We start from the raw sequence: 24,866 nt of genomic DNA on the forward strand, positions 1-24,866 counted from the left end.
CGCCTGCTCTGAAGGTGGAGTTGTGAGTCTTTAGCTGCTCATGCACTTCTGCAGTCATCCACGGTTTCTGGTTGGAGCGTATTATGATAGTCTTGGAGTCACATCATAGATGCACTTGCTGATGTAGCTGTGTAGTCCTCCAAGTTGGTGCGGTCGCCATTTGTTGCAGCCTCCCTGAACATGTGCCAGTCAGTGTGTTCAAAACAGTCAGGAAAGAGGAGAGAGAGCTCCTGCAGGCCAGGGTCTCACCTGTCTTAGAACTAGTTTGCAGGGTCGGATGAACGGTCTGTATGCCAGAATTAGCATAACAGACAAGTGGTCTGAGTGTGTGAGGTGGGGGCGGGGCTTTGCTCTGTACGTGCTGGGAATGTTTGTCTTAACAAGATCCAGCACATTTTTCCCTCTCGTCGCAAAGTCTACGTTTTGATGGAATTTCGGAAGCACTGACTTGAGATTAGCGTGGTTAAAATCTCCAGCGATAATGAACAGTCCATCGGGGTGTGAGTTCTGCAGCTCGCTGATCGCCCTGTACAGCTTGCAGAGTGCCTCTTTAGCATTAGCGCTGGGTGGGATGTACACTGATGTAACGAGCACAGTAGTGAATTCCTGAGTTAGATAAAAAGGTCTGCATCTAAACTCTACCAGCGATAAACAGTAGTTAGAAACTAGCACAGAGTTCTTGCACCATTCCAAGTTGATATCGACACAAAAGCCACCACCGTGAGTCTTAACGCACAGGGCTGTATGAGCAAACAGCATGCAAGATGGCTGATTACAGGAATCACCTGATATTCAGCCTCAGACAAAACAGGGTTACTCCTAAAAGTCTGCAAATGAGCTCTTCAGTTAAGGGCCTCCGAACAACTAAAATTCTCCAGGAGGCACAGCACCAGCTGAAACAAACAAATTTTACCATCAATGTGCTAAAATCTAAAGAGGAGCAGATCCAACAGAGACTTGCCTCGACTGCAGTGATCGGATGCTGTATGTCCGATCACTGTGTGTCCGTCGTGGTGAAGAGAGAGCTGAGTGTAAAAGCGAAGCTCTCAACGTCCCTGCCCTCACCTATGCTCACGAGCTGTGGGTAGTGAGCGAAAGAACGAGATCGCGAATACAAGCGGCGGAAATGAGCTTCCTCCGAAGGGTGAGAAGTTCGGCCATTCGGGAGGGGCTCAGAATAGAGCCGCTGCTCCTCCACATCGAAAGGAGCCAGCTGAGGTGGTTCGGGCATTTGACAAGGATGCCTCCTGGGCGCCTCCTGGGTGAGGTGTTCTGGGCATGTCCCACTGGGAAGAGGCCCCGGGGCAGACCCAGGACACGCTGGAGAGATTATAACTCTCGGCTGGCCTGGGAACGCCTTGGTGTTCCCCCGGATAAGCTGGAGGAGGTGGCTGTGGAGAGGGAGGTCTGGGCTTCTCAGTTTAGGCTGCTGCCCCCGCGACCCAGCCTCGGATAAAGCGGAAGAAGATGGATGGAACATTGCAGACGTGGAAACAGAGCAACTACGGGTGAAATTTTCAGCCTGTTTCAGTAATGCAAAGCCCCCAGCATCCAACAGGTGCGGGGGGCATCTGTTGGATGAACGAAGGCACTGACATCACTTAGTAATAAGAACATCATCATCATCCTTCTGGCAGACAAGGGTAGGTGCACAGTTCTGTGAAGCATGTGGAGGGTGGGAGTGCACAAGTGTTACTTCTTCCCACTGCTTTTTGAGCACCTGTTGTAGTAGAAGATCGTATTTCCTTCCTGTGTGTATGCTCCGTTTTGTATATATGCTTGAAAAAGCTTGAAGATAAAAAAATGGTGGTTAGCTGTTTCAATTTAGTCCTGTTCAATTTTATTTTATTTATTCATTCAAATGACAACAGCAGTTGCCTCAAGGCGTTTTATATTGTACAATAAAGACACAACAACAGTAGCGAGAAACCCCCAATAAATGATTCATTTGAGCAAACACTTGGCAACAGTGGGAAGGAAAAACTCCCCTTTGACCAAAATAAAACCTGAGCAGAACCAGAGCAGCTATCTGTCGTAACTATTTGGGAGTGAGGGGAGGGAGAAATGACAAAAAACACATAGTGAGTAAAAAGGGTGAGTGAAGAAGTACTCAGTGCATCATGGCAGGCCATAGCAGCATAAGCATACTGCAGCATAACTAAGGGAGGACTCGTGGTCACCTGACCAGCCCTGACTACATGCTTTAGCAAAAAAGAAAGTTTTAAATCTTATAGAGAGGGTGCCTGTCTGCTGAATCCAAACTGGGAGCTGTTCCTGACAGCTGAAGGATCAGCTTCTCCTTTAAAGACCCTATAGTCTACAAGTAAGCCAGCAGAAGAGAATAAAGTGCTCTAATGGGACGCTATGGTACGACGAGCATTATAAGATGGGGCCAGATTGTTGAGGAGGATTTTAAATGAGATCCTGGATTTAACAGGAAGAAAAGCCAATATAGAAGAAATCTGTTATTTTTGTCGTGTATATGCAAACATCATCATCATCACAAACATCTTTCTATGTCAGCATGTTTACAATTTCCTAAAATATAGTTATTTGCAGCATTTCATCATTATGTTTAATTCAGTTCAATTTTATTTTTAAATGGCAGCAATTCACAAAAGCTCATCTCAGTGCAGTTTATACTGAAAGATAAAGACGTCACAATATGAGACAATACTCTGCTTCCTCTTCGATGTCCAACGTGGTCCTGCAGACGATGCTCCACATGTGTGCACACTCCTCCGCTCTTGCACAGTGGGAGAAATAATTATTTGGAGGTGTGGAGAGGCCTACCCTGTGTCCAGACCTCCGTCTTTTAGAAAAACCAGCATGGGATCAAATAATTATTTCCCCTACTGTAAGCTGTATATATCTTTATATCTTTCCACCAAGAGCTACTATCGAAGCTGTGTCGTGTGACAGCACCTCAACCCAGCTTTAATCATCATTGTCTCCAAAACAACAACAAAGTGAACAATCCGTTAATAACCTTCCTCTGGACCGTTAACAATGTCGGCTCAAGCCTTTTAATTAGGCTGAATTTGTTTTATTATTATTATATTTTAATATACATAAGATGTAGGCTGGACATGAAACAGCATATGCATTATTCAGCAAATACTTCATATTCAAATAAATTTATATGAAAGTAAAGCAGCTCAACCTTAAACATGTGCAGCAGTAATATGGGGAACATTTTTCTGCAGAATAATTCTTTTTACTTTTCAGAGTTTTATGTGTCCTGAAGTGTTTTCATGATGTTTTATTTAAAACCACTTTTATTTTCAGCTAATAATAAATGATCTTTGGGGATATAGCAGATATTTATTAACTACAGTAGGACTAATAATGCCTTCCTGTAGCTGTCACCACACAGCACTTTAAAAACATCACTTTGCTGATTGTAAGCTCAATCATCACTAGGGATGGGTATCGAAAACCGGTTCTTGTTGAGAACCGGTTCCCACTGTTTCAATTCCTTGGAATCGTTTGCCATTTTTGCAAACGATTCCCTTATCGATTCCAGTCGCCCCGGATGACGTCACCACGTTGCGGAGCGTCATTTACCTGGCAGGAAACATGGCGGCTCAAACGCTAAAAAGTTTGGTTATACTTTACGAGAACGGATGACAACAGGGCAACTTGCAATACTTGCAAAGTAGATATTTCATTTAAGGGAGGAAACACTACGAATATGCAAAAGCATTTGCTCACAAAACACACGATAACCTTAAATGAATGTCGTGTTTTTAATTCCGCTCCGGACTCGTGAATCTCAACCCAGCAGCAGCGGTAACGTTTGCACGTCCTCTCCCGTTAATACGGCAGGTAAATAATCAACTAACAGTGCATATTATGTTAGCGCGATCTGCCTTATTACAAAACCTGCCATTACTGTGCATTTAGGTGACCGTGATGAGAGAGACAGACAGAGTCTGGCTCAGATGCTGGCAGTTCTCGCTACAGTCTACCGTTAGCGTCTCCTTTCAGGCCAGGATAGACGAATGTCACCGAGCAGTGACTCAGTTTGTGGTAAAAGGTTTGCAGCCGTTTGCCACAGCAGATGCCCCCGATTTTCGGTAAGTGAATGTGTTTAATTGTAGGCAGGGACATTATTGGATATTCTTGTGTAATTGCTACAGAAGAATATTTATTTTATTATTTTACATTCACAATTTTTTTTCCTGGGGACCCTGTGACACCCCATTGAAGAGCTGTAGGTTGGATCTGTTAAGATCTCACTGTTGGGTTTGTAAGGCCATGTTACTCCTAAATTTCTATCTTGTTCAAAGAGACGATATAAAACAAAGATCTAAGCTAATTGACCTTAGTGTTCTCCTTTAAAAAAAAAAAAAAAAATCGATAAGAGAATCGATAAAGAATCGAATCGTTAAACAGAATCGAAAATGGAATCGGAATCGTGAAAATCTTATCAATACCCATCCCTAATCATCACCACGTTAATGTCCACCCTACCTTTAGCACTGATACTGCGCAGGTCCGTGATCTTCATCAGGGTTTTGGGGAACATGTGTGGTTTACTTGGCCGACGCTTTCTCACATAGATCTTGAGAGCTTCAAGCAGCGGCTCCTGCAGCTGGTCCACTTTAGAGGGCTCCTCGAGATCCTGACGATCTGATACACAGACGCACAAAACACGTCAGACTTCAGGCTCAATTAGGACAAATTCATATACTGGTTTATATGATACAGACAAAACTGAGGCGATTATATGTGATGACGCTTGGTTTGATTTAGAAGAAAAGTTTAGAGTTCACCGACTCCTGAGATGAGTGCAAACCTGGTGAACAACTACAAGAAACGCCTCACCAAGTACTAAATCATATTTCGTTTGAGGGTTCAAATACTTGCTTGACTCAACAATAATAATATTTTGTTGTTGTTGTTTGTTTGGTTGATACAGTGTATCTGGAAAGTATTCAGAGAGCTTCACCTGTTCCACTCCTTGTCATGTTACAGCCTTATTTCAAAATAGGTTAAATTCATTTCCACCTCAAAATCCCATAATAACAGTGAAACTGTTTGTTTGTTCACTGTGATGAAGCCTTCAGTTAATCCAAAATGCTGCAGCAAGAGTGCTGACAGGGACTAGAAAGAGAGAGCAGATTTCTCCTGTTTTGGCTTCCTGTTAAATCCAGAATTCAAAATCCTGCTCCTCACATACAAGGTCTTAAATAATCAGGCCCCATCTTATCTTAATGACCTTGTAGTACCATATCACCCTATTAGAGCACTTCGCTCTCACTCTGCAGGCCTACTTGTTGTTCCTAGAGTATTTAAAAGTAGAATGGGAGGGAGAGCCTTCAGTTTTCAGGCCCCTCTTCTGTGGAACCAGCTTCCAGTTTGGATTCAGGAGACAGACACTATCTCTACTTTTAAGATTAGGCTTCAAACTTTCCTTTTTGCTAAAGCATATAGTTAGGGCTGGACCAGGTGACCCTGAATCCTCCCTTAGTTATGCTGCAATAGACGTAGGCTGCCGGGGGATTCCCATGATGCATTGAGTTTTTCCTTTCCAGTCACCTTTCTCACTCACTATGTATTAACAGACCTCTCTGTATTGAATCATATCTGTTATTAACCTCTGTCTCTCTTCCACAGCATGTCTTTATCCTGTCTTCCTTCTCTCACCCCAACCAATCACAGCAGATGGCCCCGCCCCTCCCTGAGCCTGGTTCTGCTGGAGGTTTCTTCCTGTTAAAAGGGAGTTTTTCCTTCCCACTGTCACCAAAGTGCTGCTCATAGGGGGTCATATGATTGTTGGGTTTTTCTCTGTATCTATGAAGCGCCTTGAGGCGACTTTTGTTGTGATTTGGCGCTATATAAATAAAATTGAATTGGATTGAAATTCTTGCAAATTCATTAAAGAGAGAAAACTAAAATATAACATGTGCAGTATTCTACTGACACTGTAAGTTAACGATACCACTGTACCTCCAGTGCAGCCAAGGAACCTTTAACCCTTAACCTTTAACCTTCTATAATAGGTTTGTTAGTTTGAACATATTTGAAATATTTACAGTTAACTGAAACATTAGCAAACAAGATGAGATTACGTGGTCTGTAAATAAAAATGTTGATGACCTGATGGTGTAATGTGTACTTCACAAACCAGTCATAAGGTGGCAGTGTTTACACTCAGATCTAGACCTGGGGAAACTGTAGTCAAGATATGTGATTACAAATGCGATCAGAGGTGTCTTGTGCCTTTCATGGGTTATGCAAGAGCCTGTAATATGCAGCGAGACCTTGTAGGTTGAGTATATACATATAGAGCTCTGAATGAAAACCCAGCAGTGATGAAACCTGAGCGCTGATGGCGGGTGGGAGTGATGAAGACAACTGAAGCAGGGTTTTTGGTGGACATACAGTAAATGAAACATTATTACTCTCTAATTTCCTTCATGTGTTTGACAGTCTGATCATTGCTGCTTTACTCAAAGAAACCTGTGGCTGACGTTCAGACTACATTCAGCTGGAGTCAAAACAGGTAACTGTGCTGAACGAATAAGAGTCCAGCAGAGTTTAAATGTGGACTGAATCATTTTCTTTATGTACAACATTTCACCATAAACTGTTTAGTGCATGTCTTTAGACTATGATGCAATCAGGCTGCAAACAGCATGTTATGTGTGGTCCTCTGGCAGCCTGTAATGTTTCACTTAGCTTCATGTGCTCAGTTGTATTTGTATTTAGCAAATAAAAATTTGAGTCCTGCATCTGGATCCACTCTCTGATCACCACGCAGTGATGAGCTAAGTATAGGTGTGACTACAGCCAAGATCTGATTGCTTAGATAACATTTGTGGGTGATTCCTTCTTTTGAGCAAGCACACGCAGGTGTAACCACACAATCCCTCTGAGGACAGGAATGTGATGAGGTCTGCTCAGAATTTGTGTCCTCGTGTTCTTATTTTTTTGAGGTACACGCTGTCAGTTTCTCATCATTCTTTGGTACCAACACTAATCAACACCAACGGTTCCCATTCTCACTAAAGGCCTCATGCTCTGTCCTTCATTCACCTCCAGAGATGAGACAGATAGCGCTGAGGAGGCCTGTTTCTGTGTCATCCATCTCAATGGGCAGGAGCTGGTTGGCAAAAGTGAACACCAAGTCAGTGAGCGGGCCGAAGCCAGCATTGTGCATCTGCGTCCGGTTGAGGGTCAGCCCATCTGAAAAGGTCATGGTGTCCTGGTCAGGAGTGTATCTTGTACAGATGCGCAGGATCTGACAGAGAAGCAAACAAGGCAGAAACTGTGATTCACAGCTGGCAGCTTTTTTAATGAAATACAAGTTTAAAGGAGACCCTACTGCTCACTTTCAGACTGTATCTTTATTCTGAGACGTGATTAGCTTTATATCACAGTTTGTCCAATAATATAAACTGTAGTGGAGTTTACTACCAGAGAGAAAGATGTTTCTCCTTGCAGTTAGTATTTATTTATTTATTTATTTATTTATTTATGTTTCACACATGGTACAGCAGTAATTCATTTCCCACACACAACCTTCCTTTCAATTAAAGTTTCCATGCATGAAAAGGAAGAAGAATAAATTCTTATGGACGCCTGCCTGTGATATCTGTGATAATACAAGTAGGCAACAAAAATTACACTCTGACAATATTCTGCACATAACAAAACAAAGCAAACAGAACAATATACTCAACAATGAGCAACACCACTAAATATCAAACTTAAAGGATCATTTTTCTACAATTAAATTCTATTATTTTCAACTTCTTCGTATTGGTTTATCATTTTATTCTTATAGCAGATTTTAAATGGAGAAACATTTGTACAACACTTAAGATGATCACTGAGAGAATTCCAGTTTCTTATGCCTGTGACTGTTGGACACATTTGCCTTTGTGTGGTTCGAGCTTAAAATAAAACTTCCTTCTGCCACACAATACAAATAAACTTTGTAACTTCAGAGGTAGTGTTTTATTTTTTGCTCTAAACATAATAGTTAAAGTCTGTAATTTCACTGTCTTCTAGTTTTAATAATTTCGATTTTATAAACAAACTATTAGTGTGTTCTCTATATTTAACATTATGCATCACTCGAAGCGCTCTCCTCTGTAATAAATATAATGGTTTCATATTAGTCACATATGTATCCCCCCATACTTCAACACAATAACTCAGACAGGGTAGAAACAATGAAAAATATAATATTCTCATTGTCTTGTAATCTAATATATATCTAACATTACCCAGGATATAAATACTTTTAGCCAACTTTTTTTTAACATGCTCAATATGAGGTTTCCATGGTAACTTGTCCACTATTACAGCGGTTCCCAACCCCCGGGCCTCAGACCGGTACCGGTCCGTGAGTCGTTTGGTACCGGGCCGCGAGAGTTGAGGCTCAGGTGTGAAATGTATAGTTTTCAGGTTTTTTATCGGTTTTCAGTGTTATTTTGTTATTGTTTTTATCGTTAACTCGGTTTTCCTGGGTCTTTCACGTGTGTTATGAATAATTTTTCTTTTTTTTTTGGTACCAGTACTAGTTTTATTTTGTTGTATTTATCCGCGACACCTTAAAGGCCGGTCCGTGAAAATATTGTCGGGCATAAACCGGTCCGTGGCACAAAAAAGGTTGGAGACCGCTGCACTGTTACACCCAGAAAACTGAAGTCTGTCACTCTTTCAATTATCACTCCCTCTACAGATAATACTATCTCTTCCTCCTTTACACGGTTTCCAAATATCATAAACTTTGTTTTTTCCAAATTCAGCGATAACTCATTTACATCAAACCATTTTTTTATTATTTTCATTTCAACAACCATAATTTTAACCAATTCTTTCAGGTTTTCTCCGGAACAATAAAAATTTGTATCATCTGCAAACAAAACAAAATGTAACAGTTTTGACACATCACAGAGAGAACCTAAACCCACGTAAAATGTTATTGTTGTTCTGTGTGTTGTTGCTGCTGAACCAGTGATTTGCTGACATGTTCAACCTAAAAAAGAGTTAAATGCACATTCATCTACCGAACACCTGGCTGCTGTTCTTATTTACAGACCATTATTTACCTTGACATGTATAATAGAAGTCAGCTGACTCTATGAGCTCTAACACATTTTACATACACCAGCAGACACAATACACCAGAAAAACTGTGACCTTCCAAAGACCCAAAGAGAGTAACCTTTGGATCCCCCTGTTGCACTGCATGTTTGTGTGTGTGTGTGTTCACCTAATGAAGCAACTGATGGTGGATGTGAAGCTTACAGTAGCCTTTGAAGCTATTTGAGTGGGTTGACTCTGACAGTGAGTGGCAGGCATGTCTGCAACATGAAAAAGAATAAAACATGGCTACTGGCGGTGACTCGCACCGGCTGGCCAGGCCTGCGCTTAGATACACACATACACACATCTACCCACAAAGTGTTTGATCTTTCTCCTGACACTCCCTCACCCAGCCCTTGTGCATAATATCTACGCCCTTCACCATAAAAACGTGCGGGTGAGCGGATGTTGATGGTTGAGTCAGAGCCAGAAACTCATCGTGGTCGGCCTTCAACTTCTCACCTCGCGTGTGTCCCTGTGAGTTCATTACACTGCTTTGTCACACCTGACAAGTATGACAGGCCAGCACAAAGTCTCAAACTCAGCTACAGCAAAGCCCCAAAACTAACCTGTTAACAAACACATATAAAGAATAATAAATAATGTAGCGACCAAAAGTCCTGAAATCCTGTGTGATTTAGCTGCAACTACATCAATAGCCATCAATGTCCACTGGCCACCTGAGGCTAAAAGCAAATCCGTCACTGCAGACTCATGATGAAATTGCTAACTTTACATAATCGACAAGCATATTTATTTTACAAATAGAAATAAAAAAAGACACATTGATTGTTTCTCCCTTCGTAAGTCTCAGCTGGGCGAATTTTCTGATAACTCATCCAAGTAGATCCTAGTGGAAGATGTCTGACCTCTTTGATTGACAGCTTCCAGCTGGAATTGATCATTGCTCCAAAAACACCTCCTATCTTTCCTAACCTCTTACCCAAATTCTGATGGGTAGGAAAATCGATAAGGGCTTAGGAAAGAGAGCGGAGCACTGAGAATTGGAACAACCTTACACTAGTCTCCTTAACAATGATGCTGGATATCCGCCTTGTTGAAATTACAATGTGCAGAAGATGGACCACGAAACTCACATCTGACACATGTTTGAACCTTGTTGTTCTACAGAGGTCATATAAACACAGGCTGGCCTGTGAAAAAATAAGGTTGGAATTTTAAAGGAACATTTAGGTCAAGATTTACTTAATTGATTTAAGACTTAAGACTTACTTACTTACTTAATTAATTATTTAATTTATTAATTTTTTTTTATTTTATTTATTATTATTATTATTTATTATTATTATTTATTATTATTTTTTTATTTTTTATTTATTATTATTTAATTTATTATTTAATTTAATTTATTACTTAAGACTAAGACTTAAGATTTATTTTACTGAGGCACCCAAAAACCTTTAAGCAGTAAAAAGGTACCTCGCTTTAAAGAGGCTCAGTGTCACAACTAGTATTTTTGGAGTATTTTTGCTGCTGGCCTCATGGTGTATTTGTAAGTTTCACTTTCAGGAGGAGAATATATAAATGAGTCAATGAGAAATGCAATGTCTGTGGCACACGATTTACTGTGCTGTTTACTTTTACATACATGCCGTATGCCTACTGTGGTTGTGAAAGTTGCTACTAGAAGAGTTTATGAATGCATAATCAGCACTGGATGGTTCAAACTGTTATCACAGAGCCAAAACTGTATGACTTAGAGCCTGTGCCTAGATGTGAGCCACAACTATCATTCTTCAGTAACGCCGGTATTTTCATCAAACAGTAGCAACGAACTGAAACAAGCTGCCTTTTTCTCAGCAGTGCACACACTGTGAGTGACGTCCCTCTGCTGAATCTGTAACAAATAAAAGTGTTAAATGTTGCAATGTTGCAATGTGCTATTTAAAAAGAGTGAAACGTGGATCTGCTCAGTAACACAGGAACTGGAACATCTTGGGATCTCTTATAGGAAATAAATAAAGCATTTGTCCAGATCAGCTGTCCTACACAGATTTCAGGTTTATAGTCTCTGGTTAAATCCTGAATCCTTACAGCACATTGTTATTGTATTATTCTGCGATTGTGACATCACAATAATTTGCATTCAATTCAATTCAATTTTATTTATACAGCGTTCAATACTGTCGACCATAATATCCTATTAGAGCGATTAGAACATGCTGTAGGTATTACAGGTATTGCATTGCAGTGGTTTGTATCATATCTATCTAATAGACTCCAGTTTGTGCATGTAAATGGAGAGTCCTCTTCACACACTGAGGTTAATTATGGAGTTCCACAGGGTTCAGTGCTAGGACCAATTCTGTTTACATTATACATGCTTCCCTTAGGCAGCATCATTAGAAGACATAGCATACATTTACACTGCTATGCAGATGACACCCAGCTCTATCTGTCCATGAAGCCAGATAACACACACCAATGAGTTAAACTACAGGAATGTCTTAAAGATATAAAGACTTGGACGGCCGCTAACTTTCTGCTTCTTAATTCAGATCAAACTGAGGTCATTGTACTCGGCGCTGAAAAGCTTAGAAATATGGTATCTAACCAGATTCTTACTCTGGATGGCATTACCTTGGCCTCCAGTAACACTGTGAGGAACCTTGGAGTCATTTTTGACCAGGATATGTCCTTCAACGCACATATTAAACAAATATGTAAGACTGCTTTCTTCCATTTGTGCAACATCTCTAAAGTTAGAAATATCCTGTCTCAGACTACGTCCACACTAGCACGGATAGATTTGAAAACGCTCCCCGTTCACACTAGCGTTTTCAGTCGTTTTCACAGAGTTGTGCGTCCACACTGAAACAGATGAAAACGCTTACGTTCCAGTCCTGCGCAAAAGCGAGTGAGAATTAAAGAATTTGAAGAAATGCTATCTGGAGCACGTACAAACTGATAGTCATCTTTTTTAGGGCTGTCAAAATTGAGAGCAATCAAAACAACCACTGTATAATGCCCTCCGCTATCTTTGTTTATTTGGTCACATGACTGCATCACATGACTAAAATACGTCATCGTTTTAGAAAGTCTGCGTTTTCGTGTGTCCACACTGCGACGGGACAGCTGCGTTTTCAAAACGCTGCGTTTTTCCTTGAGGAAAACGACGTCTCAGAGTGGACTGGGGGCCAAAACGGAGAAAAAACAATGCGTTTTCAAACGAAAACACATTAGTGTGGACATAGCCTCAAAGTGACGCTGAAAAACTAGTTCATGCATTTATTACTTCCAGGCTGGATGACTGTAATTCATTATTGTCAGGAAGTCCTAAAAACTCCCTGAAAAGCCTTCAGCTAATCCAAAATGCTGCAGCAAGAGTGCTGACAGGGACTAGAAAGAGAGAGCAGATTTCTCCTGTTTTGGCTTCCTGTTAAATCCAGAATTCAAAATCCTGCTCCTCACATACAAGGTCTTAAATAATCAGGCCCCATCTTATCTTAATGACCTTGTAGTACCATATCACCCTATTAGAGCACTTCGCTCTCGCTCTGCAGGCCTACTTGTTGTTCCTAGAGTATTTAAAAGTAGAATGGGAGGCAGAGCCTTCAGTTTTCAGGCCCCTCTTCTGTGGAACCAGCTTCCAGTTTGGATTCAGGAGACAGACACTATCTCTACTTTCAAGATTAGGCTTCAAACTTTCCTTTTTGCTAAAGCATATAGTTAGGGCTGGACCAGGTGACCCTGAATCCTCCCTTAGTTATGCTGCAATAGACGTAGGCTGCCGGGGATTCCCATGTAAGAAAGAGTATTTCTTCTTCAATCACCTTTTTCACATTGTGTTTATACAGCTCTCTGCATGTAATCATTACATATTATTAATGTCTGTCTCTCCTATATAGTTTTTTTCTTTTCCCTCCCTCTCCTCACCCCCAGTCACAGTAGATGACTCCCCCATACCTAGGTCTGGTTCTGCCAAGGTTCCATTCAAAGGGAGTTTTTCCTTCCCATTGTTGCCACGCGCTTGCTCAAAGGGGATGTTTGTTGGGGTTTCCTCTCTTTTATTGTAGGTTCTTTATCTTACAATTTAAAGCACCTCGCTATGATTCAGGTTCACAAACCAGAACACAATTTGTCCTACATTAAAGGAAATGCCAGTGCTCTATGTTTACTGCTTGCTTCAGCTGCCTCAGCAAAAGTATTCAGAAGAATTTTCCACATTAGGAAATGAGAAGTATCTCCTGGACAGGGACACAGTGCCTATATTCTGCATATGATTTAATACAGAAACTGCAGTATTGTGTATAGGGTATACTCATCCTAGCATGCATCATTTTTTTATATATAGACTGCAATAATAATAGGGTTTAATCAATTCTTATATTTCTTTATCAATATTCATATTTTTGAATTTGTATCCCATATTTTTATTCTCTTTTTTCCCCATTTATAATTTACGTATTTGTTTTGCACATTGTGAGACAGGAGATGATATGGTAGTATTGATAAACTGATCTTGACTGTACATTGTTGGCCTTGTATATTAAAAAATTGTGATTCAAGAAAATTATGATTGGCTGAGATGTATCCAAGTCTTTTCCACCTTGACAAAAGACGCATCAATGTTAGGTCAGTACAAAAGAAAACATCGTCCAATCACCAAATAATAACGTTGCTTCTTCAAAATAAAAGCACCCACCAGAATGTCGAGACAGGCAGCTTTCAGTAGTGTGATCTGGTCTGCAATGGTCAGCCCCGTGAAGCCAGGCACTCGTTTGGCAAACTCCACAATCTTGATAATGCACTTAGTGGCCAGCTCGCTGAACTTGTCCCACAGTCCTAGGTCCAGCCTCACACGGTGGTCTGCACTCGAGTTCTGCACATATATACGCATACACAGAGAGCAGTGTCAGGCCAACAGACAGCTACTGTCGTCATTGCTGCTAATGATCTCTTCACTCTGCTCCACATGTCTCAGACGTGCATATAGAAAATATTCACCATAGCTCTCAAAAACACAAAGATTGTTGTTGTGAATATGCTGTACTGAGCCTGGTGGCTAGGCCCTGCGATAATGAGCCTAACAGTGTCAGAGGGATGCTTTGGCAATGACGGGATGCAGCAATGGAGCAGTGACAGATAGTGCAGAGCAGTTTGAAGCCAGGGTATCATTAATACAGCTATATGGTGCAGAATCTATCCAAAGATGACAGGGAGGCAAGGGTGGTTGGAATCCATAGAGCAATAAAAACAGGAAAGAGTAAAAGTGATTCAGGGGAGGAAAGAAAGGAAAGTAATGGCAAATGAAGGGCCAGAGTCGGGAACTGTAAGAGGGGAAGGCAATCCTGAGATAATGTCTCATGGGACCAGTGCGTTAAAGTGAGAATCATCACAACAGATTGTTAACTTCAAATCATAACATAGTCTGTGACCTTCACCTCTGCTGTGATTTGTCCTGATTATTTCTTGAGTTATTGGCCAAGATGAATCCTAGACTCATTGTGTTTCTATTTTGCTTTAATTATTTTATGATTTTATTTTTTCTTGTTCAGTAGCAGAACTCTGTTTACGGCTTAAATGCAGTCAAGTCAGGTTTAATATTTGAGATGAAAATGTGAACAAGTGATTGTCTCTCAGAGATCATGTGTGTTTGTTAAATATCATGACAGAGAATGTTTATTCACATAACTATCAGATTTTGATCCACTGTGTAATATACAAACCCACATAGCAGACAGGTCTGGCTTCGATCCGGCATCAAGCTGGCACCTCTGACTGACTGGTGTCATGGCAGGGTGTCTGTCAACCAGATGTGGGCCAGGTCTGGCAATGATGGCGCTATTTATGTCCCTATTTTCTTATTTTAGTTAGAAGACCCAAATGCCATGTTGCAATACTGTACTGCTATGGTGGCCAACGTTCGTTTCAAATGCAGGTTTGACAGGTTTGTGAGTGTACACTTTATCCAAAACCTAGTGACAGTTTACTCATGTTTCCCACCGGGTGGCTGAAGCTCAGGAGGTAGAGCAGGTCACCTACTGATCAGTAGGTTAGTGGTTCGATCCCTGCCTCCTCCAGTCTGCATGTTGAGAGTGTGAATGTAGTTAGGAAGCACTCAGTTTAGAGAAAGTGTGTGAATGTTGTATAGAGAACTTTCAGTAATCCCGGTGAGCAGAAAAACACTATATAAGAATCAGTCCATTCACTGTCTGAACAGAGTTTCGTCATGTTACTTTTGCACTATTATGTTCTGTTATTACATGGCTTGATTAAGGTACACATTAGGCTGACATCTGGGGCCAGAGCTGCAACTGTTCTGGGCCAGCACAGGGCCAGCAGTGTGTCTGCAACTGGCTTGTGCCGGCCCATGTGTGGGCCACCTCTGGCAAACCAGGTCTGGGCCACCAAAGGGCCGTTGTTCTTTGTGGTATGTGGGCCATGTGTAAGCACATTGTGTGGGCCAGATCCGGACCATACCAATTTGCTATGTTGGAAAATGTTATTCGCCAGTATGACAATCAACCCAAATACACTGCCAGTGCAGTAAAAGCACACCTGGATAGGTGAACACAATGAAACACTATGAGGAGTTTTGCCCCAGACCTTAACTTTACTGAAGCAGTGTGAGATTACTGTGACAGAGAAAGGAACAAAAGGCAGTGAGCATCGAAAGAAGAGCTCTGGAATGTCCTTTAAGAACGGTCCTTGAAGAACTATGTCTGAATAATAATAACTAAAGAAAGTTCAGTCTGTGTTAAAGAATGAGGGTTTTTTTACAGACTGGTTACATAATTCCCATTTCAGCAAAATGGGAAAAGAAATGAAAGGCAACTAAAGACCTTTGCACAGATTGTACCTGAGCAGGTGGCATTGAATGGAAGATGGTTGAATCATGAATGGCTGTTGATTGGTTTCAGAATTTTTTGATCACAACTTTTACATGGATAGGCAAACTGTGTGGCAAACCAATCAGGCGAGGAGCAGGCCAGAAAACAGAAGACATACAAATGGAAACGGCAGGATACCAGCAAAGTGTGAACTGGTTGGCAGACTGAAAGCAAAGTGATGCAACCTGGAGCAGTAATCGCAAATAATAATAATAATAATAATGGATTGGATTTATATAGCGCTTTTCAAGGCACCCAAAGCGCTTTACAATGCCATTATTCATTCACTCTCACATTCACACACTGGTGGAGGCAGCTACAGTTGTAGCCACAGCTGCCCTGGGGCAGACTGACAGAAGCGAGGCTGCCATATCGCGCCATCGGCAACTCTGGTCAACACCAGTAGGCGGTAGGGTAAAGTGTCTTGCCCAAGGACACAACGACCAGGACAGAGAGCCCGGGGATCGAACCGGCAACCGAAAGCAAAAATAACAAGGAAAAACAACGTGCATGATTATAAAACAATCGTGAAGCCAGGCACTCGTTCGTCAAACTCCAAAATCTTGATAATGCACTTCGTGGCCACCTCGCTGAACTTGTCCCACAGACAGGTCCAGCCTCACAACAACATGCATATTAATAAATCAATCATACTATGAGGACTGGTGTAAATGGTACGGGATTGTGGCAATGTCACTGTTTGCCCGTGAAGGAACTAATGTGGTGATCACAAATGGGCCACAAGCCAGGATTATACTTTCCACGTCCAGCAGGGTACCCACCATCAGACAGGCATGCAGGCATCCACATAGAGCCTCGTCTGTTGTCTTTGCATTCTGTTTGCTTGTTTTCTGTTGTAAATTCATCCATGGAGAATTTAGATCTCAACGCACCCATACGCATGCGCTCCAGCTGGTAGACTTCACAGAAGTATAACAGTATCGACTAGTAGGCTGTACTAGGAAACACTAACTGACAGCAAAAAAGGGACATGGGAGTTTGACAGTCAAGAAAGATCCATCCATAGATGGATGGCTATACATCTATCTGGATTTTTGCTTCACACAACAGCTCGCACAACTGTGTTGAGAATGACACATTAAAGATGTTTGTGTAGTTGCCCTGGCCTACAGAAGCACTGATGTGGCAGGAGTGCACACAGTGTGACTCACAGACTACTATTGAACTAGACAGTCACCAGGTTAAACCATGCGATGAGCTGCTCGGGGTTCATACCATAACTTCATGAATTCTAGGTACCTTCTTTATTACCAGTCCAATGCACACATGTGCTATATACACAAAGCAACATTCAAATCAGGTCAGAGCTTTTATGTAACGTGTTGTTTCTGGGTTTTTGGTTGATACTCTGTCTCTCGCTGTTAAAATTAAACTACTGTAAAAATAGAGACTGCTCATTTCTTTGGAAGTGAGCAAACAAATTTATCAGGGATCTAATAATTATTTCTCCTGCTGTATCTACCAAGAATAGCAGGAAATGAACGAAACAGAGAAATGTGCAGTCACTTGCTTAACTTCCTCTTTTGGGGATGTCTATAAAGAGCCCATAGACATAGACGAGCTGGAGTGTTACTCGACTGGTCTTTCACCTAATGAAGACCCACTTCAGTGGCGAAAGGTGAACAGTTGCTGCTTCGTGCGGCGACTACGGCATATGTAGTGCTTCCCACGGTTACGTCAGCAAGCCGGGATCTCTCCATCCCTGCTACATCTGTTCCAGCTGAAAGATTTTACTTCTGCTGCTGACTAAGGTGACTTATTTGAAATAAACTGAGATCTCATCATTCATGTCAACATTTTGAGCTGAACAAAAATGTTACTTCAGCTGAGTGAGTACACTTATGATGTTGTTAGCTGATTGCTGATTTTTGTAAAAAACAAACAAACATAAATAACCCTCTTAATCTAAGCCTGGTTGTTTTTAATAGGTTTTCTGTTGTTACTCATTTTGAGGGATGATGATTCATGGTTTTGTTGCTATGTTAGATTTAGTGCACGGTGACACACTATTAGTCGCAGTTGATTTGTTTTTCAAGTTTTACGTGAACATCTTTTGTAGTACTGCATTTTCACAACTCACATGAAAGTCAGCTTATTTTATTTTTCCGCCTTGTGTTTGTTGTCTTTTTGTGAAATTTTCATAATGTGTGAATTGATGTGGCCCACAGTTAAGCGGCTTTTAAAGTGTGACACTTTATTAATGGTTTGAAATGCTGTTCAGGCTTTTTGGAGATGGTCCATGACAGTAATAAGTCTGCCTACCTGTTTGCCAACACCCCACCTTCATCCTTATTGACAGTTAACTATGTCACACACTGTTCAGTCTTTTAATTCAGCTGATTTTTAAACTAATATTTTTATATAAATGAATAAAAAAAATCTAGATGTAGGCCTGTGTTGTTACTTGGTCCTCGCTGTCACCGCACACACTCATGTAAGGAATATTTTGCTGAACATTAAACAGAAATGAAGACAGTATTTAAAGTGAGCTCCTGCAGTAATATTAATTCATTTAACGCTGTTGGAGGACATTTTTGTACAGAATAATAATTTTTAGTTTTGATGTTCTATGCACATTTCAAATAGTAGACTTTTATGTGTACTGTGGTCTTTTCATGATGTTTTATTGCTTCTTTTCTTAAGGGAATATTTTTCAAAATGACACCACCATGGGTCATACTCATCTAATAATAACAGATATGTATTTAACTACAGTGGCATTTATATTTTACAATCTTAAGCCAGCAAGGAATGCAGAAACATGTCTGCATGCTACATGTCCATGTATTGTGCAGACAAAGATCAGATTGTATAAATTAATCTGATGTTGTTTATCTTGTTAAATAGTGACAGTTTTTGTTTGTCTGTTTATGGGGGCCCACAGATTAACTGAAGAACAGTGGGTGGAAGAGTAAGGGTGGTTAAAACCAAGCTCGATCCCAGGATGCCATTTTTGGACAGGTCACAATAATTTACGCTGGCCTTGTAGTTGCAGAAGTTAATGGTTTTAATATTACCGCTTCTCTTATTCAAATGATTACTGTCATAATGAGAGAAAAACTGCCAAGAAGGTGTATCCTCTGGACAAGCAGAATTCATGGTTCCATCGACCACAGCAAGTCTTTCAGGTCCTGAAGCAGCAAAACAGCCCCAGACCACCGACATACTGTTGGTATGATGTTCCCTTTGCTGTGTTAGCTTAATGCCAGATTTAACTAACTCAAACCTTCCAAAGAGTTCAGCTTTTGTCTCTTCAGAATATTTTCCCAAATGTCTTCAGCATTGTCACGATGTTTTGGGCAAATGTGAGATGAGCCTTTGTGTTCTTTACTTTTCCAGCAAGTGTTTTCTCGTTGAACATAGATGCCATTTTTGCCCAGCCTCTTTCTTGTGGTTGAATTGTGAACTCCGACCTTAACTGAGACATGTGAAGCCTGTGGTTCCTTAATGTTGTTCTCAGTTCTTTTTTGACCTCCTGGATGAGTCTCAGTCGCTCTTGGAGTCATTTTGGTAGGCCAGCTTCTCCTGGAAAATATTCACCACTGTTCCAAGGTTTCCCCATTTGTGCATAATGGCTCTCACCATGATTCACTGGACTCCCAAAACCTTAGAAATGGCTTTGTAAACCTCCTCAGACTGATGATTGCCAGTGACTCAGGTGTTTCCTTCGATCGTAGCAATATTTGTTGCTTTTGAGATCTTTTAGCTTGCATCAGGGAGGTTCTATTTAGGTGATTTCTTGACTGAACAGGTCTGTCAGTAATCAGGCCTGAGTGTGTTTAGTGAAACTGGCAGGGTTGGATAACCTTTCTCCCTTAAATAATGAAATCATGATTTGAAAAATACATCTATTTACTCTGGTTATCTTTGTCTAATATTACAGTTTGTTTGATGATCTGAAACATGTAAGTTTGATATATAGTGATTAGGGTTTTGATTATCGATTCATCGATTAAAATTCTAGCTTGGATAATGTAAAATTGATTAATTAAAATCCTGAATCGATTTTTAAATCGCCAGAGCCTCAGATTAAACCTCACAACATTTCAACAACCACCAAACAGCTAAAACAGTAAATGAGAGCAGGAACACGGATTCTGCACAGAGACGTAAACACAAAGCTCGGACCCGCCGACGGATCAGAATCAGTGAGATGTGACTTTCTCACCCGACGGCACGGACACGAGCTGAAAGCCGACAGCTCGCTGACTCTGATGTTTCGGCGACTCTGCGCTTTGTGTTTACGCCCTTTTTGCGCTGATTCGGCTGCAGGTTTAATCTCTCTGCAAACAATATTGACCGAACCAGCAGCAAAAGAAGTTCCAAACTACGCTTCACATAAACATCGTCATGAATTCACTCTGACTTCTGCTGTTTTGCTGCCACCAGGATAAAATCACACTTCATGCACAGCTCTCTCTCTCTCTCTCTCTCTCTCTCTCTCTGTACTTCAAGAACAGTTTCCCGTCTAAAAATCTGTTTTCTGCATTATTTGCTTGCTTGCTGTCACAAGTCGGCTGCTGTTTTTTTCCTTTTACTTATGAAAACAAAGCCTCATTTCTGCTGTTCAATGCTGAACAAATTTAAACTTTTTAATTATGCAAAATTGCAAAACGCTCAGCTGTGTCTCTAATAAAACCTCTGTAACGTTGCTCTGCATCACTCCAGCAGCATCAGGTCATGTTCATATGTTGATTAATGGTTTTATTTGATTTTTGATCTACTGCAGAATATTTTTATGAAATACAGGCCAGGAAAGTCACCTTCATGTTTTTCTGTGTTTTATCCTCAGTTACTTTGACACAAAGGCTGTGACGCTCACACCTTTTGATAAAAGCTCACAAGTGTCAGCTTTCTTTTTATAGATATAAAAATATGGAAATGTACTGATGCATGATCTGAATGATAATATTTCTGACTGAGGCAAAATTTCCCCGATTCAAATCGTGGATTGAATCGATTCGGGACCTTGTGAATTGGAATCAAATCGATTCTAGAAATCAGTGACGATACCCAGCCCTACTTGTGATATATAATTCATATATGTATAGTGAGTTGTATGTAAGGCAAGACATCAAGGAAGGAGCAAAGGACACGTAGGCAGAGAGATCAGGCTGGAAAGGATGTGCAGCAGGTTAGAGTGACTGAGGACAAATGAAAATGTGCTACCAATTAGAGAGAATCTACTGATTCAATTCAATTTTATTCAATTTTATTTATACAAATCACAACAACAGTCGCCTCAAGGCGCTTTATATTGTAAGGTAGACCCTACAATAATACATACAGAGAAAACCTGATGAAAGGCTGAAGATCTGATGAATGAGAGCAAGAGGAGGACAAATAGAAAACAGTTAGTGAATCAGGAACTGCAGCGGATTAGTGAGGAGGAAGTGAGAGCAGCTCTCATAAGGAAGAGTGGAGTTTGGTTTAAGACGGCAGAGACAACCAGAGGAATCTGGCTTCACAGCACATTCATTCGTCTGAGGTTGTATGAGAGGCAGTTAGCACAGATGCTGGACACCATCACAAGCAAGAAATCTATTCACAAGCCAATAAAGAGAGAGAGTCAGATAAATGGAGAGAGAGAGACCATTAAATATGATCTGGGGTTAAGTGAGCAGCACATTAGGGCTGTGCTTAAATCACAGACAATGAGCTCCAGTGCACACAAAAGCATTACAGACACTAAAACTGACTGACATCCAGATTCATAGGGACGGAGGATGTGAAGGTGCAACACACACGTGTGTGTGTGTTTGCTCAGTGCACGCTGGGCTGATGGCCGATATTAAAACAACTTATCTTGCTCTTCCTTCTGGGTGTAAGAAAGGCTAGAATAAGGGGAACTTGAGAGGACGGGAGAATAACACACACACACACACACACACACAGTTAATTACACCAGTCCCATACTTCAATAGGACCAAACAAGACAGTTGCTGGGGAATTCTGATTTAATTTACCAACATTTATCCAAAGAAATCAGGCAAGTTGCAACATTACAAAACACATAGTAGTGTGAAAACTGTACATCAGAAAAAGTCATGTGCAGATGCAGAGATGGAAACGGCAGTAAAAGCAGCCACCACATGTGAAGGATTGTGATAGCACGCAAAACTCTAAGGTGGCAAATATCATCAAGCTGAGCACTGTATTGCAGTGGCATATACCACCATCATCAGTGCCTGCAGCCAGTGTGGCTTTATTTTGTCTTTGAAACGGCCAGGCTCATTTTTCATTACCATCACTGTCAATGAAGCATTATTCATTGTTGAGCTAAGCCCTCTCAATTGCACAGCTATCTCAGCTAACCCAGCAATGAACTCCTAAATAACTGCAGACCAGGATTTGAATATTTCACCACATAATTGGTGCTTTAACATAATCTAGGGGAGCGGGAGCCGTTCTACTTTTCAGACAAGCACGAATCAAAAGGCGCATCAGGATCCAATCGATTGTAATAATGAGGGATTTCTCGCAATCTATAAACAAGTATAATTAGCACGAACCGCACGAACCGCTCCAACAAACAGCAAGCGCTGCGTACACTGAGACAACAGAATCAGTATACAACTGCATACATTGGAGCAAAATTGCTGTTCTATAAGCCGGTTCGTTCCCCTTTAAGATCTCATATCCAACTCTACTCAGAGGTTTATTATCACTTCCTCAAAAAGAGAGGCATTACTTCATATTATAACTGCCAGTGGATTTAAAAGAAATACTCACTTATGAAATCTGATGAGATGACTAAAACTCTCCTGCCACCAAACGCTCTCCGTTAGGTTAAAAACAAACACAATCAGGTCAATATTGTCTCAACATGCGATGAATGTATCAGCTGTAATGCAGCTCCTACTGTTTGCCTGTGAAAGCATCACAGAATTTAGATGGTACTTTGGAGAGTTTCTAAACATTTCTATCACCTCTTACTTTTTTGCCATGTCACCCTGAGTGCAGAACCTTCCCTCAGTGGGAAAGCTCGTCTGCTTTCAGACTGGACAAACCAGGTCCTGATGTTTCTGATTGACAAGGCCCTTTGTGGATTAGCAGTCTCCAACTATCTGGCATTTCATTGCTGTTTAGTTTAGCATTTAAATAACTTTAAATAACTCTTGGCCTTGATGTCTACTGGCAGATGACAGAAGGGGGAGAAAGGCCTTGCGAGCACCCAGCTTAACTAAATCTGTGGTTTAATTTACCCGAGGATAAAAGGACACAAGTTGGGTTTACGACATTTATTCCACTTTTCAGACATGTCAAAAGCTGGAGGTTGGAGTGAGCCCCAGGCAGACGGATGGGCAGCTGCTGGTCTGCAAGAATCTCCCTGATGAGGATTTGCTTTTGACAATGGCTAAGTCTTCTAGTATTTACAGCTTTTGTTTAGTTTCTCCAATCTGTTGCATTCTATAAAAACTGTCGTAAACAAACACTATTACCATCGAACTCTGAGGCTAAAATCATGATGTGGTTGCTGCACTTTTATTCTACTCGTCACAATTTATATCCAATATATGGCTGCTGAGAGGGGAACAACAATCGTCACTGAGGTTCTGTGAGGACTATCAGAGGCATACATCTGAGGTCTCAAGTTGCATTACAGGGAGATTTAGACTTCTCTTACCTCTTTTCACTCGCCATGTATTATTGCAGGGTATTTACAAAGTGCCCCGAGGCAACTGTTTTTTGTGATTTGGTGCTTTATAAATAAAATGCACTTAAATTTAAATTGTACTGGTGCAGTAGCTGGATCAAACCACAGAAACACATTGCCTTACAGGGATATGGCCATACAGGGGCATAAAGTCAAAGTAACAATGTAACATGCAACTAAATGCTCGTTGCAGAATGACGTTGTGCAGGCACCTTGTTAAATCATACTTACCGTCGTGTACTTGCCAAGCTGGCAGAGGGAGGGGAACGTTTCTTGATGAGCCCTACGGATCTTTTCAATGATTGTCTCCAGCTCAGTTGTCAGCTCGTAGCGCTCTGACAGATCCGGCTTTGGGCTCTCCTTCTTCTTCTTGTTCCGGTCATTTCTAACAGCTGGAGGAACACAAAAATTTGGATTATCCTCTAAACAAATGTAGCTCTTAGTGAAGCAAACAACATATAAGGCACCCCAACCAATCACAGCAGATGGCCGCCCCTCCCTGAGCCTGGTTCTGCTGGAGGTTTCTTCCTGTTAAAAGGGAGTTTTTCCTTCCCACTGTCGCCAAAGTGCTTGCTCATAGGGGGTCATATGATTGTTGGGTTTTTCTCTGTTGTATTATTGTACGATCTACTGTACAATATAAAGCGTCTTGAGGCGACTGCTGTTGAGATTTGGCGCTGTATAAATAAAATTGAATTGAACTGAATTTGCAGCACGGTGGCACGGTGGTTAGCACTGGTGCCGCACAGCAAGAAGGTCCTGAGTTCAATTCCAACATCAGGCCTTTCTGTGTGGAGTTTGCATGTTCTCCCCGTGTTTGTGTGGGTTCCCTCCGGGTACTCCGGCTTCCTCCCACCATCCAAAGACATGCAGCTTGTGGGGATAGGTTAATTGGATAATCCAAATTGCCATTAGGTGTGAATGTGCGAGTGAATGTGAGTGTGAATGGTTGTCTGTCTCTGTGTGTTAGCCCTGCGACAGACTGGCGACCTGTCCAGGGTGTACCCCGCCTCTCGCCCTATGACAGCTGGGATAGGCTTCAGACTGTAGGTGACAGACCAGAAATGAGGTGAAAAATAAAGTAATTGTGGAAGTAACAGAAACTCCAAGGCCTCTAAGGCCACTTTAGGTTGGTTCCAAAAATAAGTCGGTCACCGCAAACCATGGTAAAATACACAACTCTAGCACATTAAAAACCACATTAACAGCCTCATACAAAAACAAGGTTT

At 41.2% G+C, this 24,866-nt stretch overlaps 1 protein-coding gene across 2 annotated transcripts in view; it reads right to left on the minus strand.

Moving 5' to 3' along the window:
* The window catches only part of LOC146493865 (retinoic acid receptor beta-like), a 229,692-nt gene that overhangs the window by 6,810 nt on the left and 198,016 nt on the right, over positions 1-24,866 (minus strand). For both annotated transcript variants that reach the window (XM_085149712.1, XM_085149713.1), the window contains 4 exons: positions 23,869-24,029; positions 13,772-13,948; positions 7,045-7,249; positions 4,477-4,635 (listed from right to left, as the gene is read on the minus strand). In XM_085149712.1, coding sequence (XP_085005838.1) covers positions 4,477-4,635; positions 7,045-7,249; positions 13,772-13,948; positions 23,869-24,029 — 702 coding nt within the window. The remainder of the gene's footprint in view (positions 1-4,476; positions 4,636-7,044; positions 7,250-13,771; positions 13,949-23,868; positions 24,030-24,866) is intronic.

Source organism: Neolamprologus multifasciatus, chromosome 22 (assembly GCF_963576455.1).
Source record: "Neolamprologus multifasciatus chromosome 22, fNeoMul1.2, whole genome shotgun sequence".
NCBI classification, from domain to species: Eukaryota; Metazoa; Chordata; class Actinopteri; order Cichliformes; family Cichlidae; genus Neolamprologus; species Neolamprologus multifasciatus.